The sequence below is a fragment of the Zootoca vivipara genome, chromosome 6 (genome assembly GCF_963506605.1).
Source record: "Zootoca vivipara chromosome 6, rZooViv1.1, whole genome shotgun sequence".
In the NCBI taxonomy this organism is placed as follows: Eukaryota; Metazoa; Chordata; class Lepidosauria; order Squamata; family Lacertidae; genus Zootoca; species Zootoca vivipara.
In genome coordinates, this window is record NC_083281.1 from 80,387,523 (window position 1) to 80,410,508 (window position 22,986).

Genomic DNA, 22,986 nt, shown 5'->3' on the forward strand with positions numbered 1-22,986 from the left:
GGCGGCTTCCAACAAGATATTAAAATACAGAAATCCATCAAACATTAAAAGCTTCCCTAAATCAAATCTCAATATACGACTCAGTTTTGTGTGAACTCAATTACACAGCTGATCTCCGCCACTGTACCAAACGTTTGGCTGTGAGAACAGGATGCTGGGCCGGATGGGCCTTTAACCTGATCCAGCAGGGCTTTCATTCATGGTGTAAGGAAGGATGCAGGCAGGTGGGGAGCTGGGTGGGGCCACAGTCACACTAATGTACCAGACTCGGCTGGTAGCAGCCAGGATGCCAGGTGCAAATGTCAGCTCAGAAGCCCAAGAGTTTGGAGCTGCGTAGCTGACAAAACTCTGAAGCCGGGGATTTTTGTGCTCTTCCCTCGCAAACTTTGATTTAATGCATCCCCATCCCTCGCTGCCTGCCATGAATAGCTCTTTCCAAACAGATTAATCAGAAGCTAATTCGTCTGCCGGGCCATGTAGCAGTCAAATGACATCCCCAACTCACTCCGGGGATGCGGCCCTTTTCATCACCAGCCGGGATTCTGATCTGAGCTGACATGCTCTTGGTTTCGACACGGCCGTTTCTCTGCCAAAGCCTCCGCTGAGAAATGAGTAATGGGGGTGGATTTTCTGCCTGAACCTTTGCTCCTGTCCTCCTTCCGCCAATCTGCTTGATGGAATAAATGAGCTGTGCTGCTTGTCCCAGGCAAAGTCCAGAATTATTAGTAGTATCAAAGCTAAAATGTAAACGCTACGGCAGCCTTTCTGAAGCTTGGGTTTCCCCAGATGCTGTTGGACTATGACTCCCATCATCCCTGACCACTGGCTCGGCTAGATAGGGATGATGGGAGTTGTAGTCCAAAAACATCTGGGACCCAAGGTTGAGAAAGGCTGATCTGGAGGGCCGCAGGTTCAATTTAAATAGACTTTTAATTGACAACAAAGCTGACCCCAATTAATTAGGCAGCTGATCTATTTTTTAAAAAGCCTTTGTACATCGGTAAACAGCAGGTGGCTAACACTATCTCAAGAAGTTTTGGCTTCTGTAGTGGTGGCAAGTTGTCATTGGCACAGAAAAGAACACTCCTTCCTGTTTCCAGATCATTTTGAGCTGTAATCAGTTGCAATAATTTGGCCTGACACACAAGCCGTCAGGGAAAATCTGGGGACTAGCAGGCCACCAAAAATGGCTCAGTGGGCCTATTTTGGTCCGGCTTTGACACCCCTGCTGTAGGTTCCAAGCATTCACACTTCCCATGTTGCTATTTTAGAAGCTCAGCTCAGCAAGAGTCAGTGTGGTGTAGTGGTTAGCATCAGACTAAGACCTGGGAGGACCAGGGTTCAAATCCCCCAAACTCATTGGGTGTGTGACCTTGGGCCAGTCACCTTCCCCCAGCCTATCCTACCTTGCAGGGTTGTTGTGCAGATCAAATGGGGAGGCAGGTGAACCATGTACTACAACTTCAGCTCTTTGGAGGAAAAAAAGCTGGGATAATTCATGTAATAATAAATACACTTAGCTCTTGGGCAATGGACACACCTGTGGCCTAGCAGGTGGTAGGGCACACGCTCCTCAGGCATGAACTTCACCATGTGACCCTCAACTTAGTTACCATCTCTCTGCCTAGCCTACCTTACAGGGTTGTTGTAAGGAAAAGGGGGATTCAGTACATACACCACTCTGAGCACTTCTCAAAGGAAAGTAGGAAGAAAACGTAATAACTATCATATTCATGGATGGGACCACGGGGAACAGCCAGGGGTCAATGGAAGACCCCAGGCCTCATTTGTGGAAAGTCCTTGGTTCATTCCCCAGTGACAGCAGGCATGGGGAGCCCGGAGCCCCGCAGATCTGCTTTGTATGCAGAAAGTCCTGGGTTCAATCCCAGCTTGGGCTGAGAGAGACCTGTCTGGAATCCTAGAGTGCGGTTGCCAGTCAGCGTAGATCAGTCTTCTTCAACCTGGTGTCTTATTTCGGACTGAAACAGGTGCCCAAGCCACCTGGTTTCTCCCACCATGATGAGATGTATCATTTCCCATTTTAAAATTATTGCAATTATTCCAAACATCTACAAAACCCCTCCTCCTTGATCTCTGGAGCCATCATGCAAAATGTGGTTATGGCGTTTTAAGAGGCGTCAAACGATCTCCAAAAATAAGCCATACCCCGAAAATAAGACATCCTCTGAAAATAAGCCACCATGTGGTTTTTTTGAGGAAAAATATAAGACAGTGTCTTCTTTTTGGAGAAACACGGTATTGCAGCTGTGCCTATAAATCAGCATGTGCAAATTAGCATCTTTTTCGTCTTCTCTTTGAGATGATGATGAGTGTCTTGCCCTCTCTGACACGGAGGTTTGCCCTGGGAACAGAGCAGCAGAGTCAAAGATGGGCATAATGCTACTATGAGCTGTGGTTCTCCCCCCCCCCCTTTCACTTTCCAACACTGCCAATTATTCTCTATTTGTCACCATTTACGGTTCTCTGTCCCTTCTTTAAAAATATCAGCGGCAGTGTCCTTTCTAAAAATGGGACGGAACAGTAGCTCTAATCTAATTAGCCTTTTCTCTTACCCGGAGGGATGAAACAGAAAAGCAATAACCCATAACCCTTAGTTACATGCAGGGTGTTTTGCAATCTTGCTTTGATGAGTCCAGCGCATCTCAGCAGTGAGCAATCTTGAGCAGGGTCTGCTCAGGCAGGGGTGTGCTACCTGAGAACCGCGGGCCTAATGTGGCCTTCCAGGCCTGTCAACTGGCCCCCGCAGGACTCTCTCCGAGCAACATTCCTCCCCAGGTGACATCCTTTCTTCGCAGGCATTCTCCTTTGTTGGCACAGCTCCGTGTCCTTGAATGACGAAAAGGCCTTCCCTGGATGGAGTGCAGGAACCTCAGAATTTGGCACAGCTGGATTGCAGCCTACTCTACAGAAAGAGTAGGCTTTTCCTTCTGGCGCTGCCAACCTTTGCCAGGTGGTCCTTGAAAGGTTGTCTATGAGGGCAGCATGGCCCCTAGGCTGAAAAAGCTTCCCCACTCTGGCATGGGCGTAGGCAGGGGGGGCAGGAGGGGGCAGCTGCCCCCCCTAGAAGCAAAAAATTATTGTATTTTACAGACCATAACCAGCACTTTTCCCCTCCAAAAACTGAAGTGGAAAGGGCTTTGCTTTAGCGAGAGCAGCTCTCCACTTGCGGGGGGGGGGCGGGAACACAGCTGTAACAAAAACACATCAAATAAATAAAGCAAAGTGGCTACCGGTACTTAAGCAGTTAAGACAATGGAGCAGAAAATCCCTTCAGGCAAGGTTTGATAGCTGACCAATTCACCCTATTGTTCTTCAGTGGTAGTTGTTAATGAGCATTCAGTGATCGCATTAAGAGTTCTATTGGCGATTTAATGAGGGTGCATTGACTAAGGTGGCTCTGCAAGGCTAAAAGGAAATGAATAAGAAAAGGGGGGGGCTGTAGCTTTTGATAGACACAGTGATGTTTATAAAAAGCAGAGGTGTTCCAGTCTGCCCCTCCTCCTGCATCTGTATACTGTAAATCAAGCAGAGAGAAAGCTGCTTGCAAGGCTCCTGTACAGGCGTACCAGTATCTTCCTCTTGCTGCAGAGTTCCAGCATCACAGCGTCACCCAGAGGCACCCACAAATGTGAGTTATCCCTCTCTCTATTTCTTCCTTCCTTCCCTCTTCCATCCTTAATACGGGGGGGGCAGAAAAGCCCCACATAGAAAGCCCATCAACATGGGGGGGGGTGTGACTCTTTAAAATACAGTACAGTCGTACCTCGGGTTGCGAACACCTCGGGTTACAAACAACCCGGGTTACGAACTTCGCAAACCCGGAAGTATTTTCGCCGTGCACGCGTGCGCAGAAGCGCCGCACGCCTTTGCGCATGCGCAAAGCGCAAAAATAGCGGAAATAGCGCTTTGCGCATGCGCAAAGCGGCGGTTCGGGCCCTTTTCGGGTTACGAACTTTTCGGGTTACGAACTGCGACCCGGAACGGATCGCGTTCGTAACCCGAGGTACCACTGTATTTACCAGTAATTCGGGGGGGGGGAGATGCACCTAGGCCTCTAGGAGTTGGCTGCTATGCCTAGGAGTAGGACAATTCAAGAAAGCAGAATGATGCATATGCTATGGCTATATATCAATAGAATCATAGAATTGTAGTCAGAAGGGACCACAACGGTCATCTAGTCCAACCCCCTGCAATGCAGGAATTTTTTCCTAAGGTGGGGCTTGAACCCACAACATGGTTGAAATATTATGCTGATATGCAGCAACGCCTTGGAACCATCGTGTCTGCGGCCGTGCCTTGCCTCGCCCTCGCCCTGTCACCCCCTCTCGCCTGCCCGACCCTCCAGTCCTCTCCAGCCAAGCAGGGTAGCCGCCGATGCTGCCAGCCCCAGAAGCACAAGGTGGCCGCTGCTGCTGCCGCCGCCACGATATCATCAGGCCAGCTGGCCCTGTAGCCCCGCCCACGTTCCCACTTCGGGGCCCCGCCCCTGAACGACCATGGCTTGCCCCCCCCCCCCTAGTTTTGATCCTGGCTACGCCCCTGCACTCTGGGGCTAGGGCATAGACACATTTAAAATAGGTATCAAAAGAGAGTTTTTTGCACAAAGGAAGAAGCAAAAGGAGCCTCTGGCAGGCGTGCAATTTGGGAACAGTCTCCCCCGTCCATCGAATTACTCCAAGGTCGGGTTTTTTTATTAAGTTTTCCAAAATTCCACACATACCTTTCAATGCATAATAAAATCATTTCTTTTTACTTCCCACCCTCTTTTCCATGGTGTTTCTATTTCTCTCCTGCTGCACCCAGTCTTCTATGTCTTAAACCTTAACAAAACTACTATAATCTTTAATCCCTTCTGTTGCTCATCGTTCAAATCCTGCTCGTGTGTTCATCATAGAATACTTCTTTAAATAATCTGAAAAGGGTTTCCACTCTTCCACAAAACCTTCATCATTAGGTTCTCTTATTTTAGCTGTTAACTTTGCCAATTCTGCATAATCTATCATCTCTTTGTTTATCCATTCTTCGCCCAAGGGTCATTTAGTCCAACCCCCTGCAATGCAGCGAAGAACAGCTCTGGAACATCACTGATTTCTGGAACATCACTGGTTGCATTTAGAAAAGCTATCTTGTGCTTCCTTAAAGGTAAAGGGTAAAGGGACCCCTGGTCTGGGGTTGCGGCTGAGGGAGCCGGCGTACAGCCTCCGGGTCATGTGGCCAGCATGACTAAGCTGCTTCTGGCGAACCAGAGCAGCACACGGAAACACCTTTCCTATTTATCTACTTGCACTTTGTGCTTTCGAACTGCTAGGTTGGCAGGAGCAGGGACTGAGCAATGGGAGCTCACCCTGTTGCGGGGATTCGAACCGCTGACCTTATGATCGGCAAGCCCCTAGGCTCTGTGGTTTGGACCACAGCGCCACCCACATCCTGTGCCTCCATAAAGGGACCCCTGACCATTAGGTCCAGTCGTGACCGACTCTGGGGTTGCGGCGCTCATCTCACGTTATTGGCTGAGGGAGCCAGCGTACAGCTTCCGGGTCATGTGGCCAGCATGACAAAGCCGCTTCTAGCGAATCAGAGCAGCACACGGAAACGCCGTTTACCTTCCCGCTGTAGCAGTACCTATTGATCTACTTGCACTTTGACGTGCTTTCGAACTGCTAGGTTGGCAGGAGCCGGAGTGCCACCTGCGTCCTTAGCCACTGGCAATTTAACCCTAGGAGCTGGCAGAGCGGAATGTCGGGAGCCCAAATGGTGGGCGGAGCTGGAGCCAACAGAAGGCGGAGTCAAGAAACAATAGTTGTGTCTCCATTCTCCTACTAAGTTCTCCAAGGTGGAGGATGTGAGACTGAGGAGCAGAAGCAAGCTGGTAGGCAGAGTCATTCTCTCTGGACTAGTCCTAAACAAGAAGGCAAGCTGGTGGGAGTTGGATGAGGGCAGACCAAGGTTGGTGGGGCAGTGCCCCCGCCACCCTGTAGGACCAGCCTCCGCTGTGCACTGCTGTTTTGAAATTTAAGACAAAGTCAGGCTATTGGTCCATCCAGCCCAGCATTGTCCAGTCCAGGGTTAAGGAATCTTTGCCAGCATTTCCTTTTAGCCAAACTCCCAAGGGCCGCATGCCAGCATTGGGCAGAGCAATGAATGCAAATGTTACCTTGGCACACACTAGGCTGGTTTCTATAGACATGAAAGCACATAGGAGCTTTATACTGTGCCACACCTCGGGGCTATCTAACTCAGTACCGTCTGCACCAACTGGCAGCAGCTCTCCAGAGTTTCAGGTAGGAATCTCTCCCAGAGTTATTTGGAGGTGCTGGGGATTGACCCCAAGGTCTTCTGTGTGCAAGACAGGTGCTCTACTACTGAGCTACATCCCTTGCCCCTTCTCTAGTCTCCATACAGAAATGCAAGAGGCATTATCAGAGTTCAAGGAGACATTGCAGCCAGATTTTTTTTTAATACTTTGCGTGCAAAGCAGGGTTATGACCCGGGGAAGAGCTTGGAGGGACAGATGGAGAAATATTGAGGGTCACATTCAGTCTACTCTGGACCTCAGGGAGAGAGTGTTCTTTGCCATTCCCTGCCAGCATTTCAGCAGGCGACGCCAAGGATTCAAGCAGGTGCCTTCTGCACGCCAAGCACGTATCCTGCCATTTGAACTACGATCCCTCTCTTTGAGCAGTTTCAGTGCGGGGGGAGGGGGCAGGAAACACCCTGCTGCACGAACTCTTGGCTTGACCCAGCAAATCTGCTGCGGCCCATTAGACAGATTGTATTCTAAATTGGCTTCATTTGCAAGCGAGACGGTCCCGTGTCCCCAGCGATCTTTTATTAATGAGCCTTTTTGCAGGGAGCTCGATGTTCCCTGGGCGGAGCGGGTCACCCGGAGCAGCCAAGAGGCGGTTGGAAGGGAAGCACAGACATTTGTCAAAGCAGCCGCTGCAAGGTGTGATGTTTTGCTTGGGCAATTTCTTTTTCTTCTTCTTCTTCTGAATTCTCTCCCTCTCTAAATGGGTGTTTAATAAGAATAGGAAGCAAGACTCTGTCCAGACTGTGATCTGGCAAGCCAAAAGCAGCCCTTGCTAGACATGCAAGGTCGTCTTCCAAATGCATTACATTCCTCTTCGCCCCCCAAAACCCCATTTATGCAACTAGAATGGAGTTGGTAGCAGAAAGACGATTTTAAGAATATGGTCAGACATGGTGAATTCGAAAACCCTTCAGGCGTCCTCCTGACCCTAGGAGCAGATGCTGTTGTTGTTGTTGGGATCTTTCTGTCTCGAGAATGGAGTGTGCCTCCAGGGGTGAAGTCAGAGCACTGATCAGCAGCACTAAAGTGACCTTCCCAGGGTGCAAGCCTGGGCAATGTGTGCGGAGGTCCTGGGCTGCCCAGATGACAAAACCCCCCACTCAGCCTCACTGATGTGGTCCAAAGGAAAGCAGACCAATACATTTGGCACCAGCTGGGCTGCAGGAGCTGCCAGAAGGAGGCGTACAAAGCACCATCCAACCGTCTTAGGACTCCAGATTTGGAGAGGGTTCACTCCTTAGCCTGTTCCGTCTCCCAAATGTATCTCCTAGATGGGCTCCCTTCCCAGGTTGAGAAGACCCCTCTAGGAATGGATAGGAACCTAAGAAGAGCCACATATTCTAGTCCAACATCCTGTTCTCATGGTGCCCAACCAGAAGCCTCTGGGAAGCCTGCAAGCAGGATCTGAGCACAAGAGCCCTCTCCCCTCCTGCCGTTTCCAGCAGCCGGTATTCAAAAGCATTGTTGCATTCTCCATGGAATGGGTCTAATCCTCTTTTAAAGCCATCCAAGTTGGTGGCCAACACGGCTTCCTGTGGGAGGGAGTTCCACAGGTTAAACTACGCACTCTGTGAAGAAGCGCTTTCTTTTTTGTCGGTCAACATTAAGTTTCATAAGAAGTCCTGAAGTTGTAGTGTTCTGCGGGGGATATACAAACCTTGCATAGAAGCCAACTCCTAGGGGCCGAGGTCCCTTAATTCACTCCCTAAAATATTTCAAGGGGCCGCTCCTCCCCCCCCCCAAGTTCATGGGCATTGCCATTCAAATGGTGTGTTTGCGCCCCATCATGTGATTGATTGATTCTGTGACATAAATCAAATCAGCTTCTTCAGCGGCTCTACTCTGGAACCAGCTCTGAATATGAACTCATTGACTTTGCAGAAAAGTAAGCGGCGCGGAGTTCCCCGCAACAACCCTGTGAGGTAGGTTAAGCAGAAAGCGGGTGGCTGGCCCAACGCTTCAGAGACAAGGACGGATTCGAACCCAGGTCCCGCAAGGGTGGCACTCTACCTACTACACCACATGCCTCTATACAAAATGCACTTTTAATGGTTTCCACACGCCCCCCCCCCCTCTTTGCGATTCCACCTCCCAAGACCCAGCGAGAGTTAACCGCGCCGCCGGCGGGAGGAGGAGGGCCGCTGGGCGGCGCCCGAACCTCCCGGATCCCACCCGAAAGGAGGCGCCACCGCCGGCGCCACCGCCTCGCCTTCTTCAAGTTGGCACTTTGAAAATGTCCCTGCCGTTTGCCCGGGAAAGCAGAGGTCGCCGGGGTCCCGCCTCGGCCTGTCTCCGACCGGGGCTTCCCTTTGCGCCCAAGACCCGCTAGAGCGCGCCGGATCCCGGCCTGGGAAAGCTCTTTTCCCCGCGTTGCTCCTGCTCCTGCTCCTGCTCCCGCTCCTCCATGCCCCGGCGCCAGCCATGCTTCTCCGGCTCCTGCTGCTCGCCCTGCTCGGCCTGGACCGGGCGCCGCGACCGGGAGGCGTCCCGACGGCTTGGGGAGCCTCGGAGGCGCGCGGCCCGCACAGGGATCCGCCGCTCGGAGGTGCCGAGGACGCGGGTGCCGAGGGAGACCCGTGGTGCCCGTACAAGGTGCTGAGCGAAGGCCCCGACGGCGGCGGAGGAGCATCGGGGGCGCAGGGCGGGCGCCTGTGTTTCCGCAGCCGGGCGAGGGGCTTCCAGTGCGCGCCGCGGAGCTGCAAAGCGCACCGCTCGCCCGGGCGCGCCCTGCTGGCCAACGTGCTCCTCAACGGCAGCGTCCTCCTGCAGTGGGGCTGGCCTCCCCTGCTGGCCGAGGGAGAAGAAGACGGCGACGACGAGGGAGCTGAAGCTCCCGCCCCCTCGGCCGATGTCGGCCTGCTGCGCGGCTTCTCGCTCTCGTGCTCGTGGGAAGGCGCCTACACGCGTTTCCAGTGCGACCGCGTCCAGCTAGGTGCCGCTTGCCGGGACTACCTGCTGCAGGACGCGCACGGCAGCGTCCGCTACCGCCTCTGCTTGCAGCCCCTCTTCGCCGCCTCTGCCGCCTCTGCCAACGGCACCGATCCTGATTCCGCTGCTGCTGCTGCTCCTCCTCCCCGGTGGCCTCCGGAATGCGTGGAGTTCACCGTGGAGCCGGCCGGCATGCGGGAGATCGTGGTCGCCATGACGGCCGTCGGGGGGTCCATCTGCGTCATGCTCGTCTTCATCTGCCTCCTGGTCGCCTATCTCACCGAGAACCTCACGCCCCCCGCCGCGCCCGCCGACAAGAGGGGAAACTGAGGCGGCCACCCAAGGCGGGGGTTAAGCCCCGACGAGCGCGCAGTGAGACCCTGGCTGCCCTAGGGTGGACGGGGGAGGAGAGCCCCAGCGAGCAAAGCAACCTTTGAGCGTGCGCATCATGCCGAGGACGCACAGCTATGATCCCTGCTCCGAATTACTTTATGTAATTACGGGAGTAAGCCATAACGGGGTGTAGCATCGGAAGCCCCCCCTTTCAGATTGGTTTCAAATCGGAGGGGGGACCTGTGTGTTGAGATTCTTGCATTGCAGGGAGTGGGTTAGAGGACTCTGGGGTGCCTTCCAATTCTGCAATTCTAGTATTCTTTCAGGTTTGCTTGGCCATAAAGCCCCCCTTCCCCGGGACTGCTTTCTGAGTAAGTCTGCCCAGAAGGAAGGAGCTGTGCAGGTGGGATTCCCTTCACATTTACTTGGGAGCAAGTCTGGACTTTAACTGGCGAGCTGATCCAGTTGCAAATTAGGGCTGCAAAGGGTCTTGGCCTGATTGGGGAAGCACTTCTTTTCAAAATCCTTTTAGCTCAGTTAAAAGGGTGCCTTCTTTGGATTAATGCCACACTTCTAAAAATATATATATTTAGGTTAATTTCTAATATTCCTCCTCTTCTCACACATCCAGGAATGCTTCTTCCAACAAGAGACATGACCTTCTTTCTCTCCCCACCCCCTTTTAACTGCAAATTTAATTGGCTGACCATTTAATCAATGAAAACTCATAGGATAAATTGACATGAGGGTCTTCTAGATTACTTGTTTATGTTGCATTCATCCTGATTCGTTTGCAGGGTGGTTAGACAATGCCTCAAAGGAAGTGTTGCCTTTCCAGTGTGTTTTCACTGTTACTTTCCTTATTGCAAAAACTCCAGTCTTTGGGGGAAGCAGGTTTGCTGTGCAAGACCTCCCCACTATAATTAACCAGGCGGTAGGTAGCCCAATGGTAGAGGATCTGCTTTGCATGCAGAAGGTCCCAGATTCAATCCCTGACGTCTCCAGGAAGGGCTAGGAATGTCTCCTGTGTCTAAAACCCTGGATTACTGCTGCCAGTTGGTGTTGCCAATACTGGGCTATATGGACCAAGAGTCAGCTTCCTGCATTTCTAGAGCCTGAATTTGCTGGCATGTGATTGGACCCCGCTCAAATAGAGCAACAGTCTGGAAGCACCCTAAGATAGGTGAACTGGTTATGAGGGTGATGGTAGAGTGCACTGGACCTACCCTTTCTGTTGGGGGGCAAGGAGAGAGGGAGGCTCCCTTCTGGTCCTCTCTGGCTAGAGACCTTTGGGGGCGCCCAGGGCTCATCTCCACACCTGTGCACATCACATGACAACTGCACCATCAAGTGACGACCTGACTTGGATTTATGGAATGCAGGTCAATTGCTACCTAATAGGAAGTCCACTTGCTCCAGCTCACTTTGCTGTCAGTGGTGTGAGCTCCCCATTCACTGCCTTTTCCTGTCTCTTTGAGAAATTTGTAGGTAAAGTTCCACATGCTCTGTTAACCCCTCACTGACTTCACTCATGCAGATGTTGAATTTTAAATAGGCTTCTCCTTTTTTGGGGGGGAGCAGCCTTTTGGGGTGAGAAGTGGTGCAAAATGACTCCAGTCTTGGAGATCCCAGGGATAGGGACCATGTCTGTGGGGCTGCTGGCTGTTAGGAAAGAGACTACGGTAGTGTCTGCTCTGGGAGCAGGAAGGGAAGAAGAGGGGAAGCTAGGACCAAGTGAGTGGGTGAGCAGCAATTTAAGGGCTAGCTGAAGATGAAGCTGGGAACAGCTGTGATGGAACAAAGCAATCGCTGGCTGTGCATACATTTTTCCCTCCCCAAAGAATCCTGGGAACTGTAGTTTGTTATGGGTGCTGGGAATTGTAGTGCTGTGCAAGGTAAACTGCAGTTCCCAGGTTTCTTGGAGTGGGGTATGCTTTAAAGCAGGCATCCCCAAACTTCGGCCCTCCAGATGTTTTGGTCTACAATTCCCATCATCCCTGACCACTGGTCCTGTTAGCTAGGGATCATGGGAGTTGTAGGCCAAAACATCTGGAGGGCCGCAGTTTGGGGATGCCTGCTTTAAAGGCACTTTGTGTATGCAGCCTCTGTTTCTTCCTCGTTCAGAAGTCTGTTCTGAATGCCAAAGCTCGGGTGGTGTAGGAAGTTCAGGAATAAACGCAAAGTGCCCCTGAGTGTGTGCAGAGTCCACTTCTCTCCGAGCTAAGCACCAGTTCCGTCCACCAGCTGGTTGGGGAAGTTGGACACCTTCAGAAAAAGTATAGAAGCATTTCTCCACAGCACCTGGCCCCGTTGAAGCAAAGTAGGGTTGCCTCCATCGCATCAGCTTTAGCTCAGAGACACACCTGGACCGGTCCAAAATATGCATCTTCTCATCCATCATGTCTGGGACTTGTTAGCCTGCATCTGGACCATAGATGGAACAGATGCCTCAATTAAGGAGAACCAGGCACCTCTCTTCCCCAGGAGCTGAGCTGAATTGTTGAAGCAGAAAACCCCAGAACTCAAATGTGAGAATCTGCTGTCTGAATTTTTGAAGTTTAGAAAATGCTATGTTTCAAGCATCCTTTAAAAATACGATCACAAAGCAATTTTTTCTATGCTATCGTAATCCAGCGCCTGCTTAGACGGCGGACAGCATGTAGCAATGAGCACATGTGGGGGTGGCTCTAGGTTTTTTCCCCAAACCTTTGACCTTCAGCACAAAGAAGTATAGGTTCTTCTTAAAAAATAAGGGGGGGGAGTGGTTTTCAGGTTTTATATATGGGGGGGAAATGAATTTGAAGTCATTTGTTTCAATTTGTTGTCAAACATTGTTCCGTGTCTAACCGTTCTCAAATAGCTTTAGAGGGAGATAGAGGCTTCCTTGAAACTGGAGTTTCTCAGAGATGAAATCCAGGTTTCAAAAGGATTTTAGAAGCATAATATGAGTTAGACTAGGGGTGGCTAAGACTTCTGGATGTCCCTGAGTTTTAGCTTGCATCATTGCTGGCTTGGGCCATCCAGGTGTCGCTGAACTACATACAATTCCCACCATCCCTGGCTATTGACCATGCTTGCAGGGACTTATGGGAGTTGTAGTCCAACATCAGTCAGAGGGCACCAGGTTGACCGTCCCTGTGGTCAGACTTTGAATTAAAGCAGATGTGGGAAACTTGTGGCCCTACAGACATTGCTGGACTAAAGCTCCCATCCTCCCTTGCAAATGTGGCCATAGCCAGGGAAGATGGGAGTTGTAGTTCAGAGACACCTGGCGAGCCAGAGATTTCCCACACCTGCTTAAAATAAGATTGGTAATAGTCAGCAGTTCTGTTGCTCTGTTTGCTGAATTTTCCCTGGGTTGGTTTCAAGGGAGGAAAAACTTTCATCTCACTCAGGTGCTTAGATATCGTTTTCTGTTTCTGTGATGGGAAAACGTAACACAGTGGTGAAATGGAGGGGGGAGCCGAGATGCTCATTTGATCAGACTTGCTTGTTTGTGAATTTTCTGCTTTAGTTGAAAGTCCTGCATCGCCGGGGGTTGGACTAAATGTCCCTCGGTGTCCCAACGCTACAGTTCTATTAAATGGTCGCTCTAGGGCAAGGATAGGAAATCTGTGGGCCTCCAGATATTGTTGGACTAGTGCCGCACACTACCCGATGTGTTTATCTATCTACTACCCACTGTAAGGTCCTTCTGCAGGTCACAACAATACAAAAATACAGTATTGAAATCAGTTAAAACAATTGGCAAGCGGAAGAACAGGGTGGAGAAATCTCTATTGGGCCAAGTTTGGGGACCTCCCAGGTATGCGGCACCAGTGAAAAAGCCCTCCTCGTGTGCCCGCTTGCAACTAAGCATCAGGCCGTGGCGATAAATAACTGGACTCCATTAGTAGTGCCCTTATCAGGCAGTGAAGAAGAAGGTGATTTTGCAGGTAATCAGCTCCAGAGTTATTTGGGGCTTGGTTCACAAGGAGCAGACCCTTAAAACTGGTTTGGTGGCTAAATAGGCGTGGAGCCTGACTTTGTTCCCATTGGGATAGCTCAGTTGGTGGAGCACGAGACTCGTAATCTCAGGGTCATGGGTTCAGTTCCCCATCCTTGCCTGGCCTTGAGGAGGAAGAGCAGGGGTTGATGCTCATTTAAAGGACCCGGAGTCTGAAAAGTGGAAACGTGAAGCGCAGTGGAGGCTGGCCCCTTGGGGCAAATGAGGCAGTGCCCCACTAACCACTGGCTGCCCTCCGCCGGGCTGTTCCCACCTCCCTGCCTTCTTACAATCAGTCCCTGGCTGGCGGCCTCTTACCGCTTGTAAAACTCAAAAGGGAGGAAGATGGGGCAAGACTTGCCTGCCATTGCCTTTGACTCCCCCCTAGTGTTGGCCTCCTACATTTCAGCCCAACAGGCACCAGACATCGTCACCAAAGCGTTGAGAACCTTTAATAAGCATGATGTAAAATTGACTTCAGTGGGTGATTCCCCCCCCCCTCACCAGTGCACAGAAGCTGTCCTTCTGGCAAAGGCACCTCCCATCACTGTGGTCCACTAACTGTTGTCAACTCTTTGGCCAGCTGGCTCTCAGCCCTTCTCCCTCTTTGCTTCTGTAAAACCCCAGTTGTCGCCATGCTTTGGTATTAACTATCTCGTGCCTTAAGTGCCCCCCCTTTGTGCTCTCTCCGCCACCGCCTGCTGGTTTAGACTCCATCAGTTTTACGACTTCCTGTTGTCTCTTTTACAGGAGCTGTAAAGGCATTTTAGTTAACGAGCAGCTAAATTTCTTTTAATTGGTTTAATTTGGTTTGTTGACGATTTCCCCCCCCCCCAAAAAAAGCAATTGCCAGATCTCATTGTAGGATCCGTTTTGAGGACCTTTGAATGGTAGTTGTGGATTTTTCTTTTTTTGGTTAACACAATTAAGCTGTGTCTAGTCGTTCGGCATTTCTACAGCAATACTGGTGTGTGTAGATAGTTTTAAAAACCATTTCTGCTAGTTCCCCCCATGTTAACAGATGGGAGCTGGGCCCAATAGAGAATAACTAGCCCAAGGCTATATGCCGTGTTACCAGCTTATTTCTTTTGTCATTTTTTTTTAAATAAAGAAAACACATTATTATGAATGAATGCCCTTCTTTTGGGAGCAAACACGCAAAGTGGCTTACACACAATTACATATGTATTAAAAATCAGTTTCTGGATCCTATCTCTTTGTCACCGTGTGGCGTGACCAAGAAATGGAATTCAGGGTGGAGCTATGCAAATAAGGAGCGGGCTCGATTCTCAGTGGCTCCCATTACCTTCTGTCAGGAGCAAATAAAAGTTAATAAAAACAAGTATATGTCTCAGTGTGTTGTTTCTTGCATGAAGATCAGGTCTCCAGTCTGACTGTGTTGATTTATATATCCAAGCTTTCCGTTTAAAGCAGCATCACGCCTCTGCCCACAAAGCATCCTGGAAACTGTAGTCAGTTAAAGGTGCTGAACGTTGCTAGGAGACCCCTATTCCTCTCCCTGCAGTACCATTTTCAAGGTTCCTTGGGAAGAGCAGTTCCCTGTTAAACACCCCTGGGAATGGTAGCACTGGGAAGGGGAATAGGAGTCTTCTAACAACTCTAAGCACCCTTAATGAACTACAGCTCCCAGGATTCTTTGGGAGGAAGCCAGGACTGTTTAAAGGGGCATGATGATGTTTTAAATGGGTAGTACATGTGGGGCCTACTGGAGAGATGTTTGGCTCTCTTTTTCAGCTACAGTTGCTTGCAAGGATAAGACAAGCGCAGAAGCAATAGCCAATTAGATACCATGTGGGTTTGCCCAATACATAGTAGAGGCTGGACCATTTAAGCTGAGCGGGGCACTGCCTCACCAACTTCAGCCAGCACCCACCTGTCTGCTTTCTGACATCCAGGCCAGAGGGTGGAGACACTCTTCCTTAGTCTCAATGCTGCCCTTGGAAAACACACCAGGGAGGAGGAGGATGGGGACAGAACTAGAATGCCTGTCATTGTCTCTGGCGCCACCTGCTGTTGGGCTCCCTGCTTTCCACCCTATCGGTTCCAAGAGGCACCAGACTCCTCTGCCAATACAGGATCAGACTGCCTCCTTTTCAGGCTCTGCTTCTGGTTGGAACGGCACTAAAAAGCTGCCTTTTGGTCTGATCCAAACCTTCACTCCAGCTCTCATAGCTCAGACCTCCTCCCCTGGCCTTCCCCTTGAATATGTCATCCCAGCTCACCTTTGGCCTCTGCTTTTCCCACTATCAAAAGGGTCCACTGGAAGCTGCCTTCCTTGTTCCAAAGAACCAAATGACACAGACCTCCTTGGATTGCAGCCCTTCGTTTTGCAGGTGTGGACAGGTGCAGAATCACATGACTGAATTCTCCCATGTGCACCTCTGCACGTGGAAAGCTAGCACGTCAAGGAAAAGGGCTGGATCTAATGCTTTCCCCCTGCCAGACTAGATTTCAAGATGCAGGGAAGTTTGTTTTTTTAAAATGGAGCATTGCAATAACGGGTCAGCAAACTTTTTCAGCAGGGGGGCTGGTCCACTGTCCCCCCTTGTGGGGGGCCGGACTATATTTTTTGGGGGAGGAATGAACGAATTTCTATGCCCCACAAATAACCCAGTGATGCATTTTAAACAAAAGGACACATTCTACTCATGTAAAAAAACACGCTGATTCCTGGATTCTCTGCGGGCCAGGTTTAGAAGGTAATTGGGCTGAATCCGGCCCCCTGGCCTTAGTTTGCCTACCCATGCAATAAAGGTTTCCTCAGGTGAAACTGGAACCTGTACAATCAAAGCAAGATGCAAACAAATACATTTGCCAATGAGCCCCGGATCATCTTGGTGCTGATGTTTAAGAATTGCTGCAGGTTGCCAGCATAGCGGAACCTGCTGTGTAAAGGTGGAGCCTGGAGGAAGTTAGCAGGTCAGGGGCTGGAGCCAGGACAGAACCTGGGTGTCATGGTTGGAAGGTGGAGGAAAATAAATGTCAGAAGACATTTATGTGGTTCTAGGCTCCCAAATTGGGCAGATCGATGATAGCGGGATTGTGAAAAGGGTATCCCATTGAGTTTTTCTCGCTGTCCATTTGCTGCTGGCGCCTTGAGCTGGCGGTGGATATAAATAGTGTCTCTTCCCCGCCTCCCTGCCTGGCAGCTTTGGCAGATGGTGTTGCATGTGACAGGGGACCCAGCTGAACAGATGGTTCTGGGAAGAGCTTACATCCTGTGCCATGCTGGCCACCGGAATCCACGCAAAACAGCGCATCTGCCTTCCGAGGAAATCCTGGTTTGCCCAAACCCTTCTCTCCCAGCTCCCACCCTCAGACAAAAGCCTTCGGCTCCCAGTGTGGGAGGTTATGGGGTTACACAGCTCCAAAGGCCAGAGACTAGGGCCAAATCCACACCATAGATTCAAAGCACTCTTAAATGGTCATGGCTTCTCCCAAACGATTCTGGGAGCTGTGGTTAGCGATGCTGAGAGTTATTAGGAGACCCTTAAAGGTAAAGGGACCCCTGACCATTAGGTCCAGTTGTGACCGACTCTGGGGTTGCGGCGCTCATCTCGCGTTATTGGCCGAGGGAGCCGGCGTGCAGCCTCCAAGTCATGTGGCCAGCATGACAAAGCCGCTTCTGGCGAACCAGAGCAGCACACGGAAACGCCGTTTACCTTCCCGCTGTAGCGGTACCTATTGATCTACTTGCACTTTGAGGTGCTTTCAAACTGCTAAGTTGGCAGGAGCTGGGACCGACCAACAGGAGCTCACCCCATTGCAGGGATTCGAACCGCCGACCTTCTGATTGGCAAGCCCTAGGCTCTGTGGTTCAACCCACAGCGCCACCTGCGTCCCTTGTAAGGAGATCCTTACAAGAGCAATAAATACGTCTATGGTATCTGTGTAAGCCTCTAAACAACGATCTAGTCTATACTTGTTTCAGTGTTTTTTTATGTTCAGGTGGGCGAGGGTTTCATTTTAAAATAACTGAGCCTATAGCAGATAGATGAAGAATTGGAAGTTCTTTCTTTCTTTCTTTCTTTCTTTCTTTCTTTCTTTCTTTCTTTCTTTCTTTTCTTTTCTTTCTTTCTCTCCCCCCCCTTTTGTGTTTTTATTGTATCTAGATTAAAGTATTGGTTTGGTTAAAAAAAAGGGGGGGAGAGATATTAAGTCTTGTATGTTTCTCTATAAACCTTAATAAAATCTTTTTAAAAATAAACAAACGAAACAATTGAGTCCACACTAAGTTTGTGTGTGGAGGTTTAACACACACAGCCCCCCCAAAAAAGTTCAGAAGGTATCACCACCTCTGCACAGGTGAATCAGACTCTATTCACCTCTTCTCCCCACTCTCTCCTTTTACAAAGGGCATTAATATCCCTAAAAGCTATTCCCTGCTCCCCCCCCCCCACCAACTCCCTGGAAATTGCAGCTCTTAAGAAAATGCAGCCAGGGCAATTCTTCATCAACCCTCAGATTTGTTCTGGCCTACGGGGGCGACTTAAAATAACTCCCTCTCCTTCTTTTCAAAGGGATAAGAAGAGGCGCCAAGATCAATATGACCGACCTTGAGCTTAAAAAAAAAAAAACCGGAGGCAGGAGAATGATCCATTTAGGATGCAGCAGTTTCCTTCCTCCTTTTAAATGGGGGTAATTTGATTTCTTGGCAAGATAACACTGCAGAGGCTTGGAAACAGAGCACTGGGGAGAAGGGGGGTGGTGACAGGAGGTTGTGCTCAATGGACAGTGGTGGGTTTTTAGGGGAGAAAGAGGGGAAACACCAGAGTTGAATCAGCAATAAATAAAGCTGGCAGTAGCCAGACGTCAGGCTAATGATTACTTGCAATTCTGTCTCTCATCCTTCCCCCAAGGATATCAGGGCAGAACACAAGGCTGGCTCTCCTTCTCCCTTTTATCCTCTCAAACAGCCTTGCAAGGTAGGTTGGGCTGAGAGAGTGAGGCTCATTTGCAAGGTCACTCCTTTAGCTTTGTGGCCTAGTGGAGAGATTTGAACGCAGCTCTCTCCAGTTCCAAGTCTGGCACCCTAACCACTGCATATACACTGGCGTTTGCTGTGTTGTGGGGTCCTCTTTGGCTTGGGAAATAAAGGATTCAACCAAAAGAGACCTGTCAACGGCAGTAAGGAGCCAAATAGAGCCTCCAGGGTCAGGGGCAATGTACCACAAAATGACAGCCATTGTGGGGCACACAATAGGGGGTGGATGTTTCCTCCCAGTCTTGCTTGCCAGAAATGTATTTCTGTCCGCAGTGGAGAACCTTTGGCCTCTTCCAGCTGGGCCCTTCTTTTGATGCTCCCCAGACCAGTCCCAAACACTGCAGTCTTTCTTCATTGGGGAGTGCCTTCGACCCCTTGATCATTAGGGTTGCCCCTTTCTAAACCTTCTCAACTCTACAGTAGCCTGTTTGATATGAGGCTACCAGAACCGTATGCAGTATTTCCTATGTGGTCGCACCATAGAATTCATAGAATCCATATACCTGTACTTGTAGTATTGGAAGGGACCCAAAGGGTTGTGTTATGTAACTTCAGCTCATCTAGTCCAACCCCCTCATAATCCTCTTTTTGAACCATCCAGCTTGGTGGCCCTCACTGCCTCCTGCGGCAGGGAGTTCCATAGTTTGTGCCATGTGGAGAAGGGCTTTCTTTTATTGGCCCTGAATTTTCTAACTTTCTGTTTTGTGGGATGCCCACAAAGTCTAGTGTTATGAGCTTGGCACAGGGGAGATTCCGTGATATGGTGGCTGCCCTCCCCCAGTCCAGTCAGTCTAAAGATGTAGAGACAAGGGCAGCTGCGGTGGGCAGAGTGAGGCCACCTTGGACTTCCTAGCTCAGCGCATCACCACAGTTGTGGGTTTCAGGCAGGGGGGTTTCATCTGATACCCCCAGGGCTTTTCACAGTGGGGTGGGGTGCCCCCCCTGCCCCACTTTTAGGATGAAGCAGGCAGCCCCTATTGACGGTGGTCAACAAAGAGGATTTGTATAATCTTTTCTCGTAGTACGGGTTGGCTTCCTTATATACCTCCCTGTATCCGAGACCAATTTCTATGCCCAGATCAATCTGCAAGAGAGACATGTTGACTTTTGCAGACTCCTCTCCCCTCTGCCAACAGCTTCTGGGCCCAGAAGACTTCAGGACGGTCCTTCCGTGAAGTCAGGCAGTCAAGAAGAGAGAGGACAAAAACCTCTTCTTCGCTCACACACCCCGGACACAATCAGAGGCATTTCAGATAATAGAGGGCTATATTTGGAACAGACAGGCACGTTTGTGCGGCAGGAATAGAATGTGGTGATCACACCACTTCTCTTCCCCAAAGGGCTGTAAATAAAGGTGGCACCTTGTCCCCAGGGCAGGGAGATGAAAGTGGAAGAATAAACACACAGCAAGGGGGGCAGAAGGGTCAGAATCAATGGTAGGTTTGCCCCATTTCTCCCAGCCCTACCTGGAGATTGAAACAGCGACCCTCTGCATGCAAAGCAAGATGCTCTGCCGCCGAGCTACTGCCCTTCCCTTCAGCCAAAGGAAGGTAGAAGGCTACCTTATACCAAGTCAGGTCGCTGGTCCATCTAGATTAGTACTGTCTACACTGACTGGCAGCAGCTCCGCAGGGTGTTCAGACAAGGAGCCACACCCAGACCTACCTGGAGAAGCCACGGATTGATCTTGGGGCCTTCTGCATCCAAAACGGATGCTCTAACCCAGGGGTCCCCAAACTACGGCCCGGGGGCCGGATGCAGCCCAATTGGGCTCCCAATCCGGCCCGCGACGACCCCCGCCGCTTGCCGCCGCTGCCCGCTCTTACGGCGCGCAGCGCGGCGGCGCTCTTCCAGGTCGGAAAAAAGCGCCGAAAATCCTTTGTTCGCATGCATATGGGCCTCTCCCGACCCAGAAGAGGTCATTTCTGGTGCACTTCCAGGTCGGGGGAGGCCCATACGCATGCGCACAAACGATTTCCGGCGTTTTTTCCGACCTGGAAGAGCGCCGCCGCGCCAGTAAGCGCCCGTGCGCATGCGCACGGGCGCGCACTCCCCCGCCCTCCGGCCCGCCGCGCAATCAGCGCGGTGGGAACCGGCCCAAAGCCCGGTAAGTCTGGTGACCCCTGCTCTAACCACTTAGCAATGGCCCTTCCCCAATCTATCATGTTTACCTATATAATAATAATAATAATAATAATAATACAGTAATCATAATAATTTATTATTTATATCCCGCCCATCTGGCTGGGTTTCCCCAGCCACTCTGGGCGGCTTCCGACAGAAAAATAAAATACAATAATCTATTAAACATTAAAAGCCTCCCTAAACAGGGCTGTATGTGCTGAGTCAGTTCAGTTTGATGGGGTGGAGTGGGGGGAATGATTGTGTAAATCCAGCTTCATCTCCCTTTCCCTGTTTTGTGTGTTGAAGGATGTTCCAGGTTGGGGGGGGGGGGTTGGCTTCCCAGATCAGGCTGTTGGGTGTTTAGCATGCAGGGCTCATTTCTGCTGAGTCACTGATTGCAGGTGAAGCCTTTTATAGCAACAGAGGAGAGAGAAGGATGAAACAAGAGTGTAACTTAGAGAAGTTAGGGCTCTCCAGGTCACGGCCTGTCTCTCCAGGCCACACCCCTCACCACTCTTGCTTCATACCCTGTTTTTGCCTGGCTGAAACATGCCTTCGCTTCAAATCTGAAAATGCTGCTATTTTATTTCTAAAATTTCTATACCACCCTTCATCCTAGGTTCACAGGGCAGCTTTCAACATAACAACACAACGGCACATACCACAGTAACAAACAAAAACAATACCTGCCCAGCAGTTCAATGGGCCATAGATTGTTTAATCAGCCAAAGGCCTGGGAGAAAAAGAACAACTGGCTGCTTTTGAGGAGTCTTGCGTCCTGCTAGAATGTGTATCATGCTTCTCAGTGAGTTGACTATGTTCCTGCTTTCTGAGAATTAGCCTGTACGTCCGCTAGATTTACCCCATCCAAAAAGCCCCCCCCCCCTGCAGAATCCAGCCTAGAAAGGGCAGCAATCTTTTCAAATTCTGCAACCGACCGCACATTCTAAGTTTTTGTTGTTATCCGGCAGTGTGGTGCAATGGTAGCCCAGAATTCATTGGTGGCAGGAGATGTCCTTCAAACATGCTTAAAGGCAGTGTATACAGCCATAGTATCTCAGCCTACCTCACAGGGTTGTTGTGAGGATTAAACAGAAAAGGGGAGAAACATTTCATGCCACTTTGCACTCCTTGGAACAAAACACAGTTGTTGTTGTTGTTGTTGTTGTTGTTGTTGTCGTAGTAATGAATGCAATGACTAAGAACCTGGGGTAGCTTAGTTGGCAGAGCATGAGACTCTTAATCTCAGAGTTGTGGGTTCAAGGCCCACGCTGGGTAAAAAGATTCCTGCATTGCAGGGGGTTTGACTAGATGACCCTCGTGGTCCCTTCCAACTCTATGATTCTCTAATAGAACATTTTGGCTTTTGATGCGGCTTTCCCCTCTATTCTCCAACAAAACTCCAATTTGTGTACGTGTTTAGACTGGTGGGCCCTCCCCCTCCTGCTGCTCCTCTCTTAAGCTCCGTAAGGAGAAATGAGTCTTGCGGCAACGATCTGACCTTCAGCTGCGCTAACTGAGCCAGGAGCCAAGAGCACATTAGGCGGCAACTGATTCATTTGCTTGCTGGCCTAGATTGATAACCCCTCCCCCTTTTCCGTGGACTCGGAAGGGAATCAATCGCTCTGCACTTCCAAGAGGAGGGTACGGCAACTGGCAGCCTCTGCCCAGTGTGCTGCCCCCAGCCAATCCCCTGATCCCAACTGGCCCCTCTAACAGCATAACGGTGACAATGACAAGGCCATTATTGCGCCATTAGATGCTGGCTTGGGATCAGTGAAACTGGCTGGGGGCAGCAGACACACGGCCAGTTGCTCTTATTACGGCCTTCATCTCAGATGCCAGAGGAAGTGCACACTTTCTGTTCATTCGCAAATGAAAATATCACACCCTGCCTGCCTTCAGGGCTCCCCTCCCCAGGCCCACCATATCGGTTCAAAATAGTGTCCTAAGATATCTAAATATGGACCAAAACTCGCTTGTTCCATCTCAAGAACCGCCGTGCCAAATTGGCCAGTGATATCTTGAGAGGTGTCTGAATGCACAGAAGACAGACAGACAAATCACTTTACAAAATATTGAGTAGAGAAATAGAAGTAAGTTAGAAGGAGACAGATACCGCCCTTGATGATGGCACTTCTGCATTGCATCAAAAACTGCAAGCCAGGAGCGATTTGTTACATGGTTGGAACTTCATAATCATGTTGTTGTTGTTGTTGTTGTTGTTGTTGTTGTTGTTGTTGTTGTTGTTGTTGTTGTTGTTGTTGTTCCACCTTTTCC

The 22,986-nt window shown here is 50.3% G+C and overlaps 1 protein-coding gene across 1 annotated transcript; it reads left to right on the forward strand.

Moving 5' to 3' along the window:
- The first annotated feature begins 8,536 nt into the window (after positions 1-8,536).
- FNDC10 (fibronectin type III domain containing 10) lies at positions 8,537-14,059 on the forward strand. The gene has a single exon (XM_035119680.2). It carries the CDS (start codon positions 8,753-8,755, stop codon positions 9,587-9,589), a length of 837 nt encoding a protein of 278 aa, XP_034975571.1. The 5' UTR covers positions 8,537-8,752; the 3' UTR covers positions 9,590-14,059.
- Positions 14,060-22,986: the final 8,927 nt, after the last annotated feature.

What these genes read in the sequence shown, in the direction of transcription:
- FNDC10 (XM_035119680.2), top strand. Translation starts at nt 8,753, where the DNA reads ATGCTTCTCCGGCTCCTGCTGCTCGCCCTGCTCGGCCTGGACCGGGCG.